This window comes from Strix aluco, chromosome 6, assembly GCF_031877795.1.
Source record: "Strix aluco isolate bStrAlu1 chromosome 6, bStrAlu1.hap1, whole genome shotgun sequence".
Lineage (NCBI taxonomy): Eukaryota > Metazoa > Chordata > Aves > Strigiformes > Strigidae > Strix > Strix aluco.
In genome coordinates, this window is record NC_133936.1 from 11,958,289 (window position 1) to 11,974,063 (window position 15,775).

Below are 15,775 nucleotides of genomic sequence, written 5' to 3' on the forward strand. Positions count from 1 at the left end.
AATTACAACTTCTATTTTAAGGTAACATAGATCTGACTGATGTGCTAAAAATTTACTGTAACCCATAAATAGAGTTAAAATGTTCCTATTAAGATGTTAACAAAGCCTATCATTCCTCCAATTTAAATAAGTGTTTACATTTCTTATCCTCCATGGGAAAGTCAGTCTCAGTCATTACAGCGTTTTAGAAATGAAATGGACTGTGCACAGGGATATACCAAAAAAAAGAACAATTCTCCCCCAATGCTCCAATAGATCTGCTTCTAGCAGATTACAGCCATCTCTGCACAATCACGTCATTTGACTGTAGTCACGGATACTCTTTCTGGAAATCTCATGGATGGCAATTTTGGCTGCTGTCCTGCCCTTGTGAGGTTTCTATTTGAGTGTACCCATAACTTTAACTTTTCCTGAGCTACTTATATCTATGATAGTAAACAAGAATAGGTTGGCATAGTCTCAAAAAAAGAGAGTCTTCATGTCAAAAGTAGACAGCTCCGAAGATTAAGACAATAATGGGCTCCTAGAAGAAGTCTATCTCCAATTTCTCTGAGTATCTGTCAAGGTATGGAGAGATCCACTCCACATCTTAATACTGCCCAGCATCCAAACTACAAGATGGAAGAAGCCTCTTCCTTCTCTTCTGAGGGTCCCTCTGAAGTTAGAGGGACATGCAATAACTCCTCTGACACGGGGACAAGGAAAGGGACAGACAGTGAGCCTGGACAGTGCTCTTCCTCTTGTTTTGAGCTCTTGCTCCTCTGCTTGATAGCCAAAGCAAACAAATCAATCCTGGTATGAGTCCAGGAAAAAGATTTGTAGGTCAGAGTCCCTAGCCTCCTATTTGTGTCTCAGGGAGACGTATTACCAAGGCTACTCACTTAGGTATTTTGAGAGTCTGAAAGGTATCCAACTGAGAAATATCCAAGAAGGAAAATGCGATTTCTGAACTCTAACTACCTCACTGCATAAAGAACGGTTCTTCACTAACGTAGGACATCATGCTGAAGCTTCTATCACAGTCTGAATGTGACAGACCCTGGAGGACAGTATTTGGGAACCTCATCTACCTGACAGACCAGAATGGCTGCACTTGAAGTCATATGCGCTTCTTACTCGAATGGAGAGACCTCAATGCTCAGCAGTGGCTGTGACACAGAGGAAAGAAATGGGATCTCCACTGCGGGCCAGGTCCTTCTCCTGTGTGGGAGGATGTGACCAGCTGGGAAACAGCTTACATCTCTCAGGGAGTGTCTCCCAGAGAACTGGACCACCACGACCACAGATGGTACCAAAGCTAGCCGAAGATGGCTATTCAGTCCTGATGACTGCTGTGAAGATGGGTTCAACCTGCCCAGCAGGATCGTGTCAGCACTTGAACCAAGGTCAAAGAAACTTGGTCCTAGATGACTGTGTAAAGCCTCCTCAAATCCTGGCTTAGGAACTCAGACCAGATTCAATTTCTGCATGCCCACTTTTAGGGCAGGGTTATGAAACACAGGTGATGAGGCGGCCTGTTTATCTGACACCTTTGGACAAAGTGCCTCTTGCCAGGGAATTGCCCAGCTCAAGTTGAGGCTCCACTGCAAGGTGAGGATGCCCGTGGCACAGAGAGGCGGGGAATGGTCTTGCTATAGGGAATGGTCCTGCTCCACTGTGGGCCACGGCTCATCTCTGTGGGAAAGCACGAGAGAAATGCAAAAGCAGCCAGAAGCTGAAGTAGGGGCTGGGAGGCAGGGTGTGAGAGCTGCCGGCACACGGACTCCACACTGCAGTGGGGGAGATGCACATGGAGCCATGGGGGATCCCACACTTGCTGTAGGCACTCAACAGGAGAATGAGCTGTTTGCCAAATGGAAGAAAAGAGGGACTGGAAAATTATCGCACAAAAATTTTAAACACAGACAGTGGGAATAGCATTACTTTCATAGACTGTTTAACTAGAAAAGCAACTCATACCCTTGAGGCAAGCTAATTTTATTGACATTAGGAGAGATTTATTTTTCCCTCTTTATCTACAATATACAATTCAGGAATTGTTTCCTGCAGATAAAAGCCTCATTGTTATACATACAATAAACCGAAGTAAAAATGATTCATGTTATTTCTATCTCCAACTTTAATAACAATTTAAATCAGCAATAATCAAAGCTGATCATCTAAATCAAGATGATTGTTTATTTGTACACTTTAGGTTTCTCCTTTATAGCGTATTATTTGGCTGGAAACTATGAAATACACTGACTTGCAAATGGATATAGGCTTTTCAACAAATGCTGCAGTTTCTGTCAACCAAGATGATGTCCTCATTTCAGTAAATATGCTGTTTATCATAGATTTGTTTAGTTATACATGGTTAATATGCATTATTTCACTTGATATTGTTCTCTCCTATTTCATATTAATGTACCATTTAAAATTTAGAGCAAACACAATGCATTCTCCCACATCTCTTTTTAACCTGTATTTTGAAAAGGAAATCAATCCCAGGTTGGTTTCTCAGCTCTGAACGATCAAGACTTTCAAAGAAACTAGTGACTTTGTTCTTTCTGCAGGCACAGCAAAGGCTGTTCTACCAGGAGAGGTGTAGCACCAATTCACCCTCACCATTTCAGCATTTGTTAAACAAGCATAAAACCCCTTAAACAAACAAATAAACAAATAAGTATTTTCCCTGGTTACTTTCTATTTTTACTTTTAGTCCCAGCCCCATAATTTGGAAAGATTATTTAAAATCAAAATTAATTTCTTAAAACTTTCTTTATAGTTTAGCTGGTTTTATAATTCCTCATAGCTGCATTTTTAGAACTGTGTGTGGTTTTGTTTGTTTTCAAAATAGTTCTACCTTCTTGCAACATTCATATTTGTACTAAGAGCCCTCCCCCCATTAGGGAGAGTATTTCCAGTAATGTCACACAGAGGCTTAATACTGACTTATAGTTTGACCTAAGATTACTGTTTTGGATACTACACCTTCCCCCACCTTTTATGATCATGCTTAAAAGCAACTATTGTATACTTTCTTCGACTACTGCAGGCTTTGTAGCAATATTTGCTAACTCACAGCTATGAATGAGAGGATCTGTCCTGGTTGTTCCTTGTAAAAATTACCTGGTAAATTTAGACACCCAGTGGTTTACTGAGAGATGGTCTTAACAGCTTCTGGTCCACTGAAAGGTAAATGCAAATATTTTCTGCAAATTGTTGTACACCTACGACAGGATGGACCAGTCTCACAGTATAAAGAACTGGTAAGATTTCCTTACATGACCATCAACCAGAATATGCCTATCCCTGTTTCTTACCTTTATGCTTTTCTTGAACATGTAACCTGGCGTTAAAGATCCTTTTCTAAGGAGTTCGCTGAAGATAACTATTTGCTCAAAGAGAAACACCCTACGCTCCTTCGGTCGAGACTGAACTCCAGAATCCTGCTCCGTCACGTAGAAGGTGTCCTGCTGCAGCAGCTTGCCTTGAGCTGTCAGCTTGCCCTGAGAAGCAGACAGGCACCAACATTACAAACCCCGACCCACCATGATCTGCTACGTTTCATGCAGTCCAAGTTTTCCATGCAGCACTGAATTCATGTGAGACATATCCCCTCTAAGTTATCAAAGCAGCAATCTTGTAAATCAAGACCTCGGTTTAAGGAAAATAACACAGGTTTTCTTTGTTCTCATCGCCACTGATTGTGCATAAAACCAAAAGGAAGAGGTCTCAAGTAGAGTGTTTTGTATACTTCATTTCAAACACTGTTCCCATTATGTAGTTCATTACTGTAGTGCCTTGGATTCCCTCTAGTCAAGAGCTCTCCATCACCCCCTAAGCCAGTAGTCAATGACACAACACCTCTGAAGGTGCAAAAAACCAGGACCTACCTGTTTGCAGGAATGCTACAATGCATAAGACGGTAAGACAAACTTGACTTCGTTTTGGAGATAAGACATCTCAGCGGGACTGCCAAAGTCTGCATTGGCTTAGTTACAAACCACAAGCTGTAACCTGTGGGGTTATAGCTCACAAGTCCCCTCCTGGATGTTGTCAAACTCAGAGGAAGCTATTAACATGTTAATGGTAGGTGACCTTTCTAATAGGGAGAGCAGTCTGGTTCACCACTTATTTTGCTCTGGCAGGAGAGCAGTCTGGTTCATCACTTATTTTGCTCTGGCAATAGATATAAGAAGTCTAATTCAAGCTTGCAGAAGCTTTTACAGATCTCACGTTTTGAGAAACAATAGATACATTGTCACAAGTTTAGAGTGAGAGGTGTATCAACCCCACCTTTGAAACCTCACCAAAGCATGCAGTTCAGCACTGGAGAATAACAAGCACTAGATAAACAGAGTGGAGTAGGGAGACAATCATAGAAAGATAAAATACTTTTCCTTGCCTAGTTATTATAAGCAGAATGCAAATGCATACCTCAAAGCCTTGGAGGCGACCCAGGTTCATCATATCATTGCAACGTTTCGGTACAAGGCACATTAATTCAACTGCTTTCTGTTAAGGAAAAAGGACGTTGTATTATTACAAGAGAATCAGAGGGTTCCTAAAAGCAAAGTGTCAAATAATGAACTTCAATAGCACGACCACTGCTAGCAGTTATTCATGGCAAGGCCCTCACGCACTGAAGATGTACAGTAATGTCTAAAAGAGGATGGTGCACCTACAATGCAGGACTGCGCCTTCATCTTCTGACTTAAGCTAAGAGAAATACCACGTTTAGAATACCAGCGGGATCTTCAACTATTGTCAAAGGAATACTGGAGTTTTCATTCCCCCGTATAAAGTGCCACTAGATAACAGCACTATTGTCCAGGACATGAAAACGTACCTCTATATCAGAGCACTCCAGACCAGCTTTTTCACTGTACCTTAGGAAGTCCTGGAGAAAGCAGAAAGGTTTGCATTAAGGCACATCAGAAAGAGAAAACAAAAGATGCCAGTTTGAAAAAGAAAAAGCATATTCAGCATGTGATTGTCTGATAAGTAACTTGCTAATATTAATAAATTCATCTTCAGAGGTTGCTGAACGTTATAACCACTTTATAGATATGGAAAAGGGGTGTGGATGGTTGCTGAAGACATCACAGAAAAAAAGACAAAGCTGGGATTAGCCCTTGGGAATGCTTACTTGGTCCCTGTCTTAAGCCACAAGACCACACACACTTGAGGATTTTTCTTTTCCTTTTTGCATTTCAGTGAACACGTGGCTGCCTCTTTGCTAGTGTGCAATTACCAAAATGTGGGCTGATGGCAGCCTGTTTGAGACTAGTTCAAAAAAGAGAAGAAACCAGCTCAGAGCGCCGGTACTGCTGAAGATTACAGGGTAGGGATCAGACATGCCTAATTTTACATATTAGCTTCAGACACCTAGGGATGAATTTTCAGAAATGCTGAGAAATTGGCACTGTGGATAAGTCAGCAGAAGCCAGAGTGGTCAGACGCCTTGGGAAAAAAATTGTGGTGAGCTCCCCAAATTTCAAGACATCAGAATATTCTGGAAATAAGTTTCTTATGCTAATTTGGAGAGAGATATTCAGAAATGGAGGCTATACCGTTTATTAGAAGTATGCCATGCAGCACCAAAGACAGGCTTTATTAACACACTTGTGCAATTTAAAAAAAAATTGAATGAAAGTTTACTCCGAAACTTCAGAGGAAGAAAATTCCTACACGAAGTTTACTCCTCTATAAAAAAATTCCAATAGAAAACAAAACAAAACAAAACATCTTTTTACTATTTTAAATTGCAAACTAATCCCACAGACGTGGCCCCCCCTGCTCTCTGGACATTTTCCACGGCACTTTGTCATTGTATGCCCATGTTTAAGCAGACTCCTCTTTCCTCTTAATTTGATGAAGATATTCCTCAGTTAAAACTAAGGCTGATTTTAAAAAAACAGCATCTAATGAAAGATGCAGACTATAGTCTGCATCTTTCCACTCACCTTGAGAAGAAGCTGATATTTAGTTATTCTTTGAATGGGCTTGATCAGAAAGTCACTGATGGTTAGCCGTTGGCTTATTTCCTGTTGAACCTCCTAAAAATTGAGGATTAAAAACAACTGCAAACAATCTCAGATTAAGACAGAGAACATGATAAAATGTCTCAGCAGAGATTTATTTCCACAGAAACTTGGTCTGTTCTTAATCTTTTGTTTGCAAGAGGGAATGTTAGAGGATTTAAAAATCTGGCATATCCTATTTAGGCAAAGACTGGGTAAAAGTCATGACCGAGCTGGAAGGCGTTGGAAAGCACAGGATCCCTTCCCCCTTTGAGCTGACCGAGCAGGACTGCAAGATCGGGAGACTACTCTTGCCACTGCAGAGGGGATTAGCTCACAAACAAGTCCTGCAGAGCATGTCTCATGCCCTTGGGTGAAACAAAACATCTTTCCCTTGTTAAACAAGCTTCTTTCACATTAATATCTAAATGTGTCTAGTCCCCTTGAAACAGACAAAGTTACTGGGAATTTATGAGAGGCACCACCCAGCTCCAACAACTTTTACCTCCTCCCCTGTTTGTAGACTACAGATTAAAGTCTTATTTTATTTTGGACAGAAACCAATGCAGTTGTGGCATTCTGAGGGCCACAGACCGTTAGTACTGGATTAAATATTTATTAGAAATTAACAACATGAGAATGTGAAATAAATTAAATAACTTTTTTTCCCTGTAGCAGAGACTTTAGCAGCATCTGCAGTTATCAAAATCTTACAGAGTTTGTTTTAGACAAACCCCATAGGTTACAGAATAGTCTACTTGACTAGGACTCAGCTGTAAGTAGCAGTAATGTATAATAAGTCATGCTTACCTCAAAGTATGCCTCATACTCAGCTACTATATATTCGGATCGTGGCTTGTTTTGGCAATATACCACATACATGTGTAATCGCCGCTCCTATGAAAGCAAGAGGCACAGCAGCCTGGTGAGATACTAGCTACCGTTTTGTTCCGCTGCTAAAAGCTGGCAGAAAGTTGCTATGATGTTCTGCTTGGTCTTCCTTATTTTTGGTTTAATAAAAGATTTAGTTTGCTGAAGCAGGAAAGTATATTGGTTTACTGGTGCTATTCTCCACTTCTGCACCGTAGGCAAGGGGAGGTTTCCATGGGGGTAGCCCGTTAGAGTTGTCATTCCCACACCGGTAGGTCTGAAATTTGCTATAGAGTTGTGCTCTGGCTAACATCACACAAACATGTCAATCCTAGAAGTTGGCAAGTACCTGCCATAATTATATTTTAGCAGATGTCCTTGGCTGCATCACTTTTGCCCCCAAAATAAGAAGTCTGCAAGAAGGCAATGATTAATGCTTTAGTTCAATCCAGCTGCTCACTGAAGACGCATAACTATAGGGCTACTTTATGTTTAAATTAAGTTCAGACTTGTAAAACTATCAAGCTGGCACAAGCAGATATTTTTGGAAAGGAGTCATCACACCCTAAATGACAGTGATACTAGAGATAGGTAACAAAGTAAAACTTACATGCTTAATAAAAAGCTGTGCTAAACGGTCAGGTTCTTGAAGACATTTTTCCAGTTCAGCCAGGAAAAAGCTGAAAGAAAGGATATCAACATTTCAGAATACTTCTTTAGGTCATCCCAGCAGCAAACTAGTCATCCTTCCGATATATCAGTGCAATTTTAGCTATAGTATTAAATAAATCAAACGGTAAGCTTGGCTTCAGCCCTTAATGGTGGCATTTCTAAAACATTAGATGAGAGCTGTGAAATATGGAGGTCTTGTCTTGCAAACCATTTGCTCTTCTTTACTATTGCAGTGATTTTAATTTTTTAAAAGTGCCAGTTACTATCTAACTGCAAGAGTTGCTTTCCTTCACTGAGAACTCCCAAAGTAAATCTTTTCCATATACCAAAATGCTTGTGAAAATTCAACTGAAGCTTTACCAGAAGCTCTCAGTTGAACGAGCAGATTTGGAGTACTGGTCAATGTGAAAGAGATGCAGAAGTTTCCACTTTCAAGTCAACATGTTTTTGCTGGTAGAATTTTGGTATGTTCTGTTTTTTGCTATTTTTCAGTATATTACTGTTAGTAATATATGGTAATTCATAACAGTAACAGTAATTAATAAATACCAACTCTATCTTGACCTGCAGCTTTGGGGAGGTCGTTCATTCTAGCTTGAATGCCCTTACCCAGAATATACTGGGATGCCTAAAAGTGAGGTAAAAGCAGTTTAGCTAAAATTTAGAAATACTAGTAGGTTTTTCTAACTCCTAGGTAAATCCTGACAATCTCCATTTCCATGATCTTCCTCTTTTTCACTGCAGGATTTCTGTCTCAAATGCCTCCATGGATTTGATACAGTAGCCAGATTTGGTGAGAGGACATGCCTGCAATGGTCTGGTCCCAAGAAATCCCAGAACCTCAAAAAAAGATGCACATTGGACAGCTGTCCCAACTAAATGTCCCTATTGCTACCATCAGATACAGCTGCTTTCATAACTCAACCCTCTATAAATGTTAAATTCATCTGCATGTAAATAGACTTCTTGACCCAGATACACGGAACTAAAAATAGGGAATCCCTCCCTGCATGTTACAGAAAACTCCTATCATCACAATTAAACACTGAATGTCACCAGTAAAAACACTTCATTGCTGATATCAACTTAATATATGGTGAAGCTTTTTCTGACTTTTTTTGTTCTGTGCTCACAAGGGCATTTGTCAGAAGACAAGGACAGGCCCAGGCCATGAGATAAGCACCTGTGGGACACGTGATGGGAAGGACACTGTGTTTCCTGGGTGAGGGAAATGTCCAGAGCTGAAGGAAGATCCAGACCAGTGTCCGCTGCTCAGGACTGCACATGGATGCTCAAATTCTAGTTAGCCAGAGCTGTAGAGTATTTCTGAGTATCGGAGTTGAAATGATGGCCATATAGTCCATAAACAAGACATTGCTGTTCATACAGTCACAGCAGAAATGGCCCAGGGTTTGAAATAAGCCTCGTGTTTCCAGCAGTTTTTCAAAAGCTACTTGTATGAGGATAGAGTAAGATTTTCATGGAACAGAGTTCCTAACTCAGAGTCAAAAGCATCAACCGGGCCAAAGACCATTAGAGCTTTACAGAAGTATCTTGAAAATATTTGCGTTTTATTACCCTACTAGCCAAATACTACTGCTATGGTCAGTCGTCTTGATCCTGTGAGATGCAAAAAGATGTTTGTGTTGCTGAGGACCACAAGATATAGGAATGGATTGAGCCTACAGCTGTGACCCAAGAAACACAATTATAGCAGCCTCAGTAGCTTTCCTGCTAGTACCCCACAAGCAGCACCTCTCTGGGTGCCATGTTGGGACTGCTTATGAGAAGTAGCTCAGGAGCTGTGGACGGACCACAGAGCCTCTTGCTGTGACTCCCCAGCAAGGAATGGCAAGAGCCATTGGCAAAACAGCACTGACACAGAGCAGACTCTCTTGTGTGCAGCATTTCTGTCACACTGAGCAGCACTCCTGGCATAGTGTTTGAGCCAGCATCAAGCTTTATCTGTGAGAGATGGCAAGACAAAGACCCTCCCATAAAGCCAGGCAGTGCAAAGCTACAGCCCATCAAAGTTTTTTCACTGCGAAAAAGAGTTTATGTAGGACCAATGCTTCGCTTCATGCAGTTGTGCCATTTTTGATTGGGTAGACAAAGCCCTATATCAGGATCTAGTGTATTGTGAAACTGTGGGTAAAAGCACATGAATTAGAACATGTTCTCAGGATTCAAGGTAGCAATGACTTGTGAAGTTACTAAGCAGCACTTACAAACTAACAGAGACCATTTAAAGTGAGGCAATGTCCTTTGGAAGTTCAGCCCTGAATGACCTGCTGATGTTCAATTAAAGCAGCTTAGACATATAGACACCATACACCCTAATCCTTTATGAATGAGTGGTTAGAAAGGTGCTTAAAAAGGAACTAAACCAAAAACTTACTCTTTGTGCCAGTCATAGATCTGGTGAATATTGCCAAATACTATCTTGTCTTTCCCTTTCATATCTTCAGAAACTCCTTTTTCTTCTATCCTCTTCATGAAGCCCTTTAGGAGTAATGATCAGAGATTAGCAAAAGGTTCATCTGAAAGGGGAGAATAATTACACCTTTTTTTTTTTTTTTCCAAGAACCAAAAGTTTAATGTCAGGATTTGTTACATTGAAAACACTTAAAATATCTTTTGTACAATTTAAAACCAGAAAACCGTCTAAATACTTTAAATTACACAGTTTTCTTAGAAGAAAATTCAAAGGATTTATTCCGAATATCTACAATACTTACACAAACCATTATTAGATGTCATTGAAGTGACAAGTGCCATTAGAAGATAAAAGTTAAACAAAAGTAGTTTATCAAGCTCTTGGCTTCTCTGGTAAGAGGAAGAAGCCAGACTCTGTACTGAGTTCTTCCATTCATCGCCATGAGTCTTGTGGGAGCACAAAGCCAAGCAGTAAATTTAAAGAGTCACATGAATAGGATTTTTCACACCTCCTGAGAGTTCCTTTATAAGCCTTTGGAGCACTGCAGCCCTCTATCAGGTTTGCCAGTGGTGCATGATGTAAACAGAAGATAACACAAAGGTCTTCAAGTTTGGAAGCTGTTGAAAATCACTGTTAGGTGGGCTGGTAATTCTCCTTGGACTAGTGAATGCCAAAAAGCATTGCCAAAAGCCCACTTCAATCACGAGCCTCCAGTTCTGAGTCCTTGCTGGGAAAAAAACCCGGACCCTGCATGTGAGTTGGCTCTGACAGATGATCCCTAGGGATCAGCCAGGTCTTTACAAATTGAAGCTTAAAAAACTATGACTGTTTTTAAACAGAAAAAACCCCAAACTCTATTTAATCTCAAGTGTAGTTTTGCAAAACAATAATCCACAGGCCACACATGCACCTCAGCACAGATCCAAACCCAGTTTCCTGAAAGGTACTCAGACACAGGACATTAGTCCTGGTGCAAACTCAAGTAAAGTACGTGTTACCGTTACTCAATATGACAGCAAGGAAAGCATGAAATAAGTGGTAGGAACATAAGTTGTTCTCCACCACTGCCCTCAAGGCTGCATTACAGCAGGAAGAGTTTGTCACAAGCAGGGTAGCCAAGAAAAACCTTTGCACCCTGGAGTTGAAACCTAGAATACAACATTTGTTAGATGGAAACAAAAATAGTTTCCAAAGGCATTTCTTCTTGTTTCTGTCAACATGAGAAGGGGACCATGGAAGCAGAGTGCAAAATAAAGCAGTTTGTTTCTCATGCTGCATTTTTGTTGCTGTCACTTGTCAGCATGGTGCTTTTTAGTGGGAAAACATTTTGCACAGCAGGGTTTGCTTCAGCTCACCTCCACAACAGTTCCCAAGTCTTTGACGTAGTCTTTTTCAGTCTGTACCAGCTCATTTAAGACAAACCTAAATTAAAACAGAACACACACATATTTGACCATATTCCTTGATGTTACTGTTTGCTCCTCTTACCACATATTACCCCTCCATAAAACCCCGCCATCATCCAGGTCACGTAACACAACTCACTCTTCACTCACTTATAGCTCAGTGGAATGTAAATGACAAAAATGTCACATTTCAGGTCAGGGTAGTTTCAATTCTCTTAACCACTCTTTCCTCCTATCCCTCTTCACCCCCACTTCCCAGGGTGGTGCAAGAACGGCAGAAAACCAGCTGTCTGTACTTTTAACCATCCCTCCCTGCTCTCCGCTCCTCCATCCCCCATGCAGCTCCCTGATAGTGATGGAGATGTGCCCTGATCCATTCTGCAGCAAGTAGGAGAGGATTTCTTGCTTCAGTCCTTCTGGATTTGCCCAAGATTCAGCAATTAATTTGGAAGTTTCAAACACTTGGAAAACAAATCCTCTCTCCTGTCATAACCAAAAGCTTAATCTTTCAGACTAGGTAATCTATGTATGGGTGTCAAATGCTTTACACTGATTTCAGAGCTACAATCCTGTGTAGGAAAGTCACCTAATGAAGACCTGATGCATGCAAACAACAGCAAGCTAAAAAAAGCCCCTCCTTTTTAAGTCAAACCGACCAATCACATAATGTTCTTTCAAGGACAATTTCAAAAAGTTACAGCTTGCTGCAGACAGTTTGCCTCTTAATTACGCCAATACATAGATTTGGCACATGACAAATAAACTCCATCTGTGCTCAAGTTCACTATGGCAGTAACAAGGCTAACAAGATAGAGGAGTGCTTTCATGTCTAATATCACTCCGTTCACATCAATCAGCAGACTGACCCGCTTGAAATGATAGGGCTAAGGGCAAACAGTGCTAAGATAAAAGCCTGTTTGAAAATATCTAGAGGGGAGAAAAAAAAAGTAGACTGGCATTGCAAGGAGAGACTCAGTTATGAGAGGTTACTGAGAAAATAAATCCTGCTCCCACTGTGCTCACATGTCCCTTGCTCAGACAGAGCAGAGGAGATACTTAAGACACGTGGCAGAAAGAGGTCAAACAGCTTCTTGTTCATCTGAGAGTGAAATCCAGCCCCCTTGGCAGAAGGCAGGGCTGGCAGCAGCGATGCCAGATGCTTATGCTCTCCGAAGCGCCCTGCCAAGTTGTGTGCCTGGGTAGTAAACACGCGCAGGGCAAAAGGCTGCTCTCTTACAAAGCAGCAGCGTGTGGCCTGAACAAGCGTCCACTGTACAGTCCCCTCTTGCTGGCTGACCTACCGTGCCCTTGTGAAAGGCTTGCCACGTCTCCTCTGCCGGGGCAGGCATGCTGGGAGGTTACTTTTAGGCTCACACCACCTCTCAGTGCATTGCTCCCCATGAAGGCAGAGAGTTGCTGCTGAGGGAATGGGGAGAACCTCTCCCACCTGCCCACTGCCTCTCCTTTGGTTTGAGTTACTGCAAGGATCCGTCTGGCCAAATCCTGCTCTAAAAATGAAGCAGCAGGTACTTGTAGTATGTAATGCTGCAGGACATGCAAGCAGATGGGTGTGAATTAAAAATCAGTGCAGCAACCAGGTATCTATTAGGTGAACAGACTAAACCTGCAATTTTACACCTCTATTAGGAACCAGGGTCTGCACCTCCACCGCTTTCCTTAAACTCAGCACCAGTGTTCCCCCAGCTCCCCTGTTCCTAGCAAGCAGAAAAATCAACCTTGACCATCTCTATTAGTTCTCTGAAGCCTATGTGACACAGGACCTTAGAGGTACTCCCAAAGTTAAGGTTTCTAAGATGCATGCTGACAAAAATTCAAGTTCACTCCTCATCTGATAATATGGAGCAAGGGCAGGCAGTTGCTTGGAAAGTGCCTGCCCTGGTCACCAGCAGGTACTGACTACACAGCTGTATTTAAAATGGCATGAACTGAAACAAGGACAGAGCCTCCTCGCTTCTGGATAAGTCTGAATACCTGGATATCTTGGTAACTACATTCAATCTATACTGAACAACACTACTCAATGAGACTATTGCCTTATGGCTCAAAGAAATGCAGCAATCAAACCTGATGGAATAGGGATTTCCTAACACCAGGGCTAACTGCTGGCATGCATGTGCTGCCAGTGACACAGGAAATTACTGCCCATGCCTGTGCAAGGATTCAGCTGCTGTCTTGTGGGGAATGGGGCATCACAGCTTGAGTTGGGAGCTCGGCTGCCTCATACAGCTATGGAGTTAAACTCCATGAGCTGCACAGATAAAGAATACAGACACAAAGGAGCTGGAGAGGAGAGAGATGTCCTGTGCTGAAAGCCACTAGCAGGTGCTCCTAAACATCCTGGCATTTAGGAAATCTGGATGGAGGCTGCCATTAATTACACATAACACACTGCCAGTCCCCCTGCCAGAAGCGTCGCACACTAGAGTGTTACTGTATCCTATGCTTACAGTGGCAAAGGACTCTGCACTAAAACTGCAACCTGCAGTTAGTTGCCAGTTATCTAATGAATGAATTGCTACCAGAGAAACCCAAGAACTTGCAATATTGAGGATCTTTTAGGAGACAGGCGTGGGCAGAGATGTTCCCTGCAGGAAGGCTGACGGCTGCCTAGTAGAAAACTTCTCCCATTCAGAAACACATCCAGGAGTGTCATGTCCCTGCCTGCTGCTGGGACTTGATCCAGTCCCTCACTGTATCGCTTCTCTGGCTTCCTATAATAAACTGTAGGAGCAAATGATGGCTTTCACAGACCTGTGACACTTTGCTCCTATTTCCTCTTCTACTCTTAACTACCTCCTTGTTCTCCCCTGACTTGGTTTCCTTCCCTGCTTGGCATCTTTCCCAAACGGGCTGCTCTTCTTCCACCTCTCACCTTACCACACTCCAATGAGACCCGTATAGACCATTACTTTTCCCCTCAATCTACTATTTCATTAGATCACTGCAGTTACTGCTGTTAGTGTAAGAGGCAGTATAAAGAAAACAGCTACCTCAGCTCTCTTTCGTATAATTCTTGATTCTGTTTCTCCAATTCTCTATGTCTTTCAGCTGAACTATTCATTTAAGAAATGCTTTAATCATGATAAGCTTTGAAGGCACAAGTGTTACTTTTTGTTACATTTAAGGGAGTGTACAGATAATTTTAAAAATCAACTTCATGAGCTGTCACCATTTCTTTCGTCTTCCATTACCATGAACATGAGGGTTTCCCAAATGAAACTTTTGCCAAACTCTTCAGTGGCGTGTTTTCACCACAAATGCATCTGAATTCTGCCCCTTCCTTTGCTAATAACTGAGGCAAAAAAATATTCTCTTATTCAAAAAATCCTAGTGGGATTCTCTGTTATTTGCCTTGAAGGTAGATAACAAGGTCAACCACATATTCCCCTTTGAGAGCTGATTTCACCTCTAGCAACGTAGTAATTACCAAGGCAAACATCTCAATAATACTTGTCTAGCTCTTCAGAGGCTTTTACAGCAAAAAGTATTTGCTATCTGGGGTAAAAGCTGTACATTTTAAAGAGCAGTGATGAACTTCTGGGGTGTGCAAGTGCTTTTATAAAGTATTTTTACAGGTTAAGAAAAAACAGAAGCAAGCAGAACACAGTTTTACTGCCAGTTCCATGCTCATTCCCTGACAACAAAGTATTTTTTCAGTGCAGCTATGTGTCCTCCTTGGGTGCATATTTCAGAAAGAAGAACCATCAAGATAACTTACATCCTGCCTCTCATTGCTTTGGCTTTTTGTTCCTCTTCAAGGTTTCGTGGGGGAGTTGAAGGCGTCATTCCTTCATTTAAGCAGCCAGTAGCATCTTTTAAGCTTCCTCGGTAAGATCCTCCTTCAAGGGTCTAAATAAACCCCAAAGAACGATAGAATAAACATCATCCTTGAACTCCAGCATCAGTGTTATTTTCTGTTTCAAGTCAGTTCTGCAATCAACACTGCAGTCTAAAACCAAGCGGAGTATTCTGCAATACTTTTCCGCAGGACTTAGTGAAACACAACCAAACTAGTTTTAAGTTGACATAAGACCTCCACAAAAAAGCATTAAAACAGAGAAAACTTCCTTTTGCTAGAAGGTGGGAAAAGATGTTCCAATAGCCCCAGGAGGAGAAAACTCTTCCAAATTATTTCAAAACAACCTGAAAATATCCTGGTGTCTCAATCAGAAGCAAGTGTTAAACTACACATGGTCAGTGTTTCTCTGCCAAAGACTGAATGAGAATTCTTGGTAGTGAAGTAAAACACAAAATGAAACAGAAATAGATGGATACAGAGTAACATTCCACAATAATTAAAGTTTCCCCAAATCCTTGGAAAGCAATTGCAATTGACCTAACGGCCTGCATGCGGGTGAGAG

General features: G+C 41.6%; 1 protein-coding gene across 12 annotated transcripts in view; it reads right to left on the reverse strand.

Annotated features, from left to right (window-relative positions):
* KALRN (kalirin RhoGEF kinase) overlaps positions 1-15,775 on the reverse strand; it is a 526,665-nt gene that overhangs the window by 38,993 nt on the left and 471,897 nt on the right. For all 12 annotated transcript variants that reach the window (XR_012623758.1, XR_012623759.1, XR_012623760.1 and 9 more), the window contains 9 exons: positions 15,133-15,263; positions 11,343-11,409; positions 9,949-10,052; positions 7,489-7,558; positions 6,819-6,905; positions 5,952-6,044; positions 4,835-4,885; positions 4,423-4,500; positions 3,306-3,491 (listed from right to left, as the gene is read on the reverse strand). Coding sequence is in view for 9 of the 12 variants with exons in the window: in XM_074828701.1 (XP_074684802.1) it covers positions 3,306-3,491; positions 4,423-4,500; positions 4,835-4,885; positions 5,952-6,044; positions 6,819-6,905; positions 7,489-7,558; positions 9,949-10,052; positions 11,343-11,409; positions 15,133-15,263 (867 nt within the window). In the remaining 3 variants the exon portion in view is untranslated. The remainder of the gene's footprint in view (positions 1-3,305; positions 3,492-4,422; positions 4,501-4,834; positions 4,886-5,951; positions 6,045-6,818; positions 6,906-7,488; positions 7,559-9,948; positions 10,053-11,342; positions 11,410-15,132; positions 15,264-15,775) is intronic.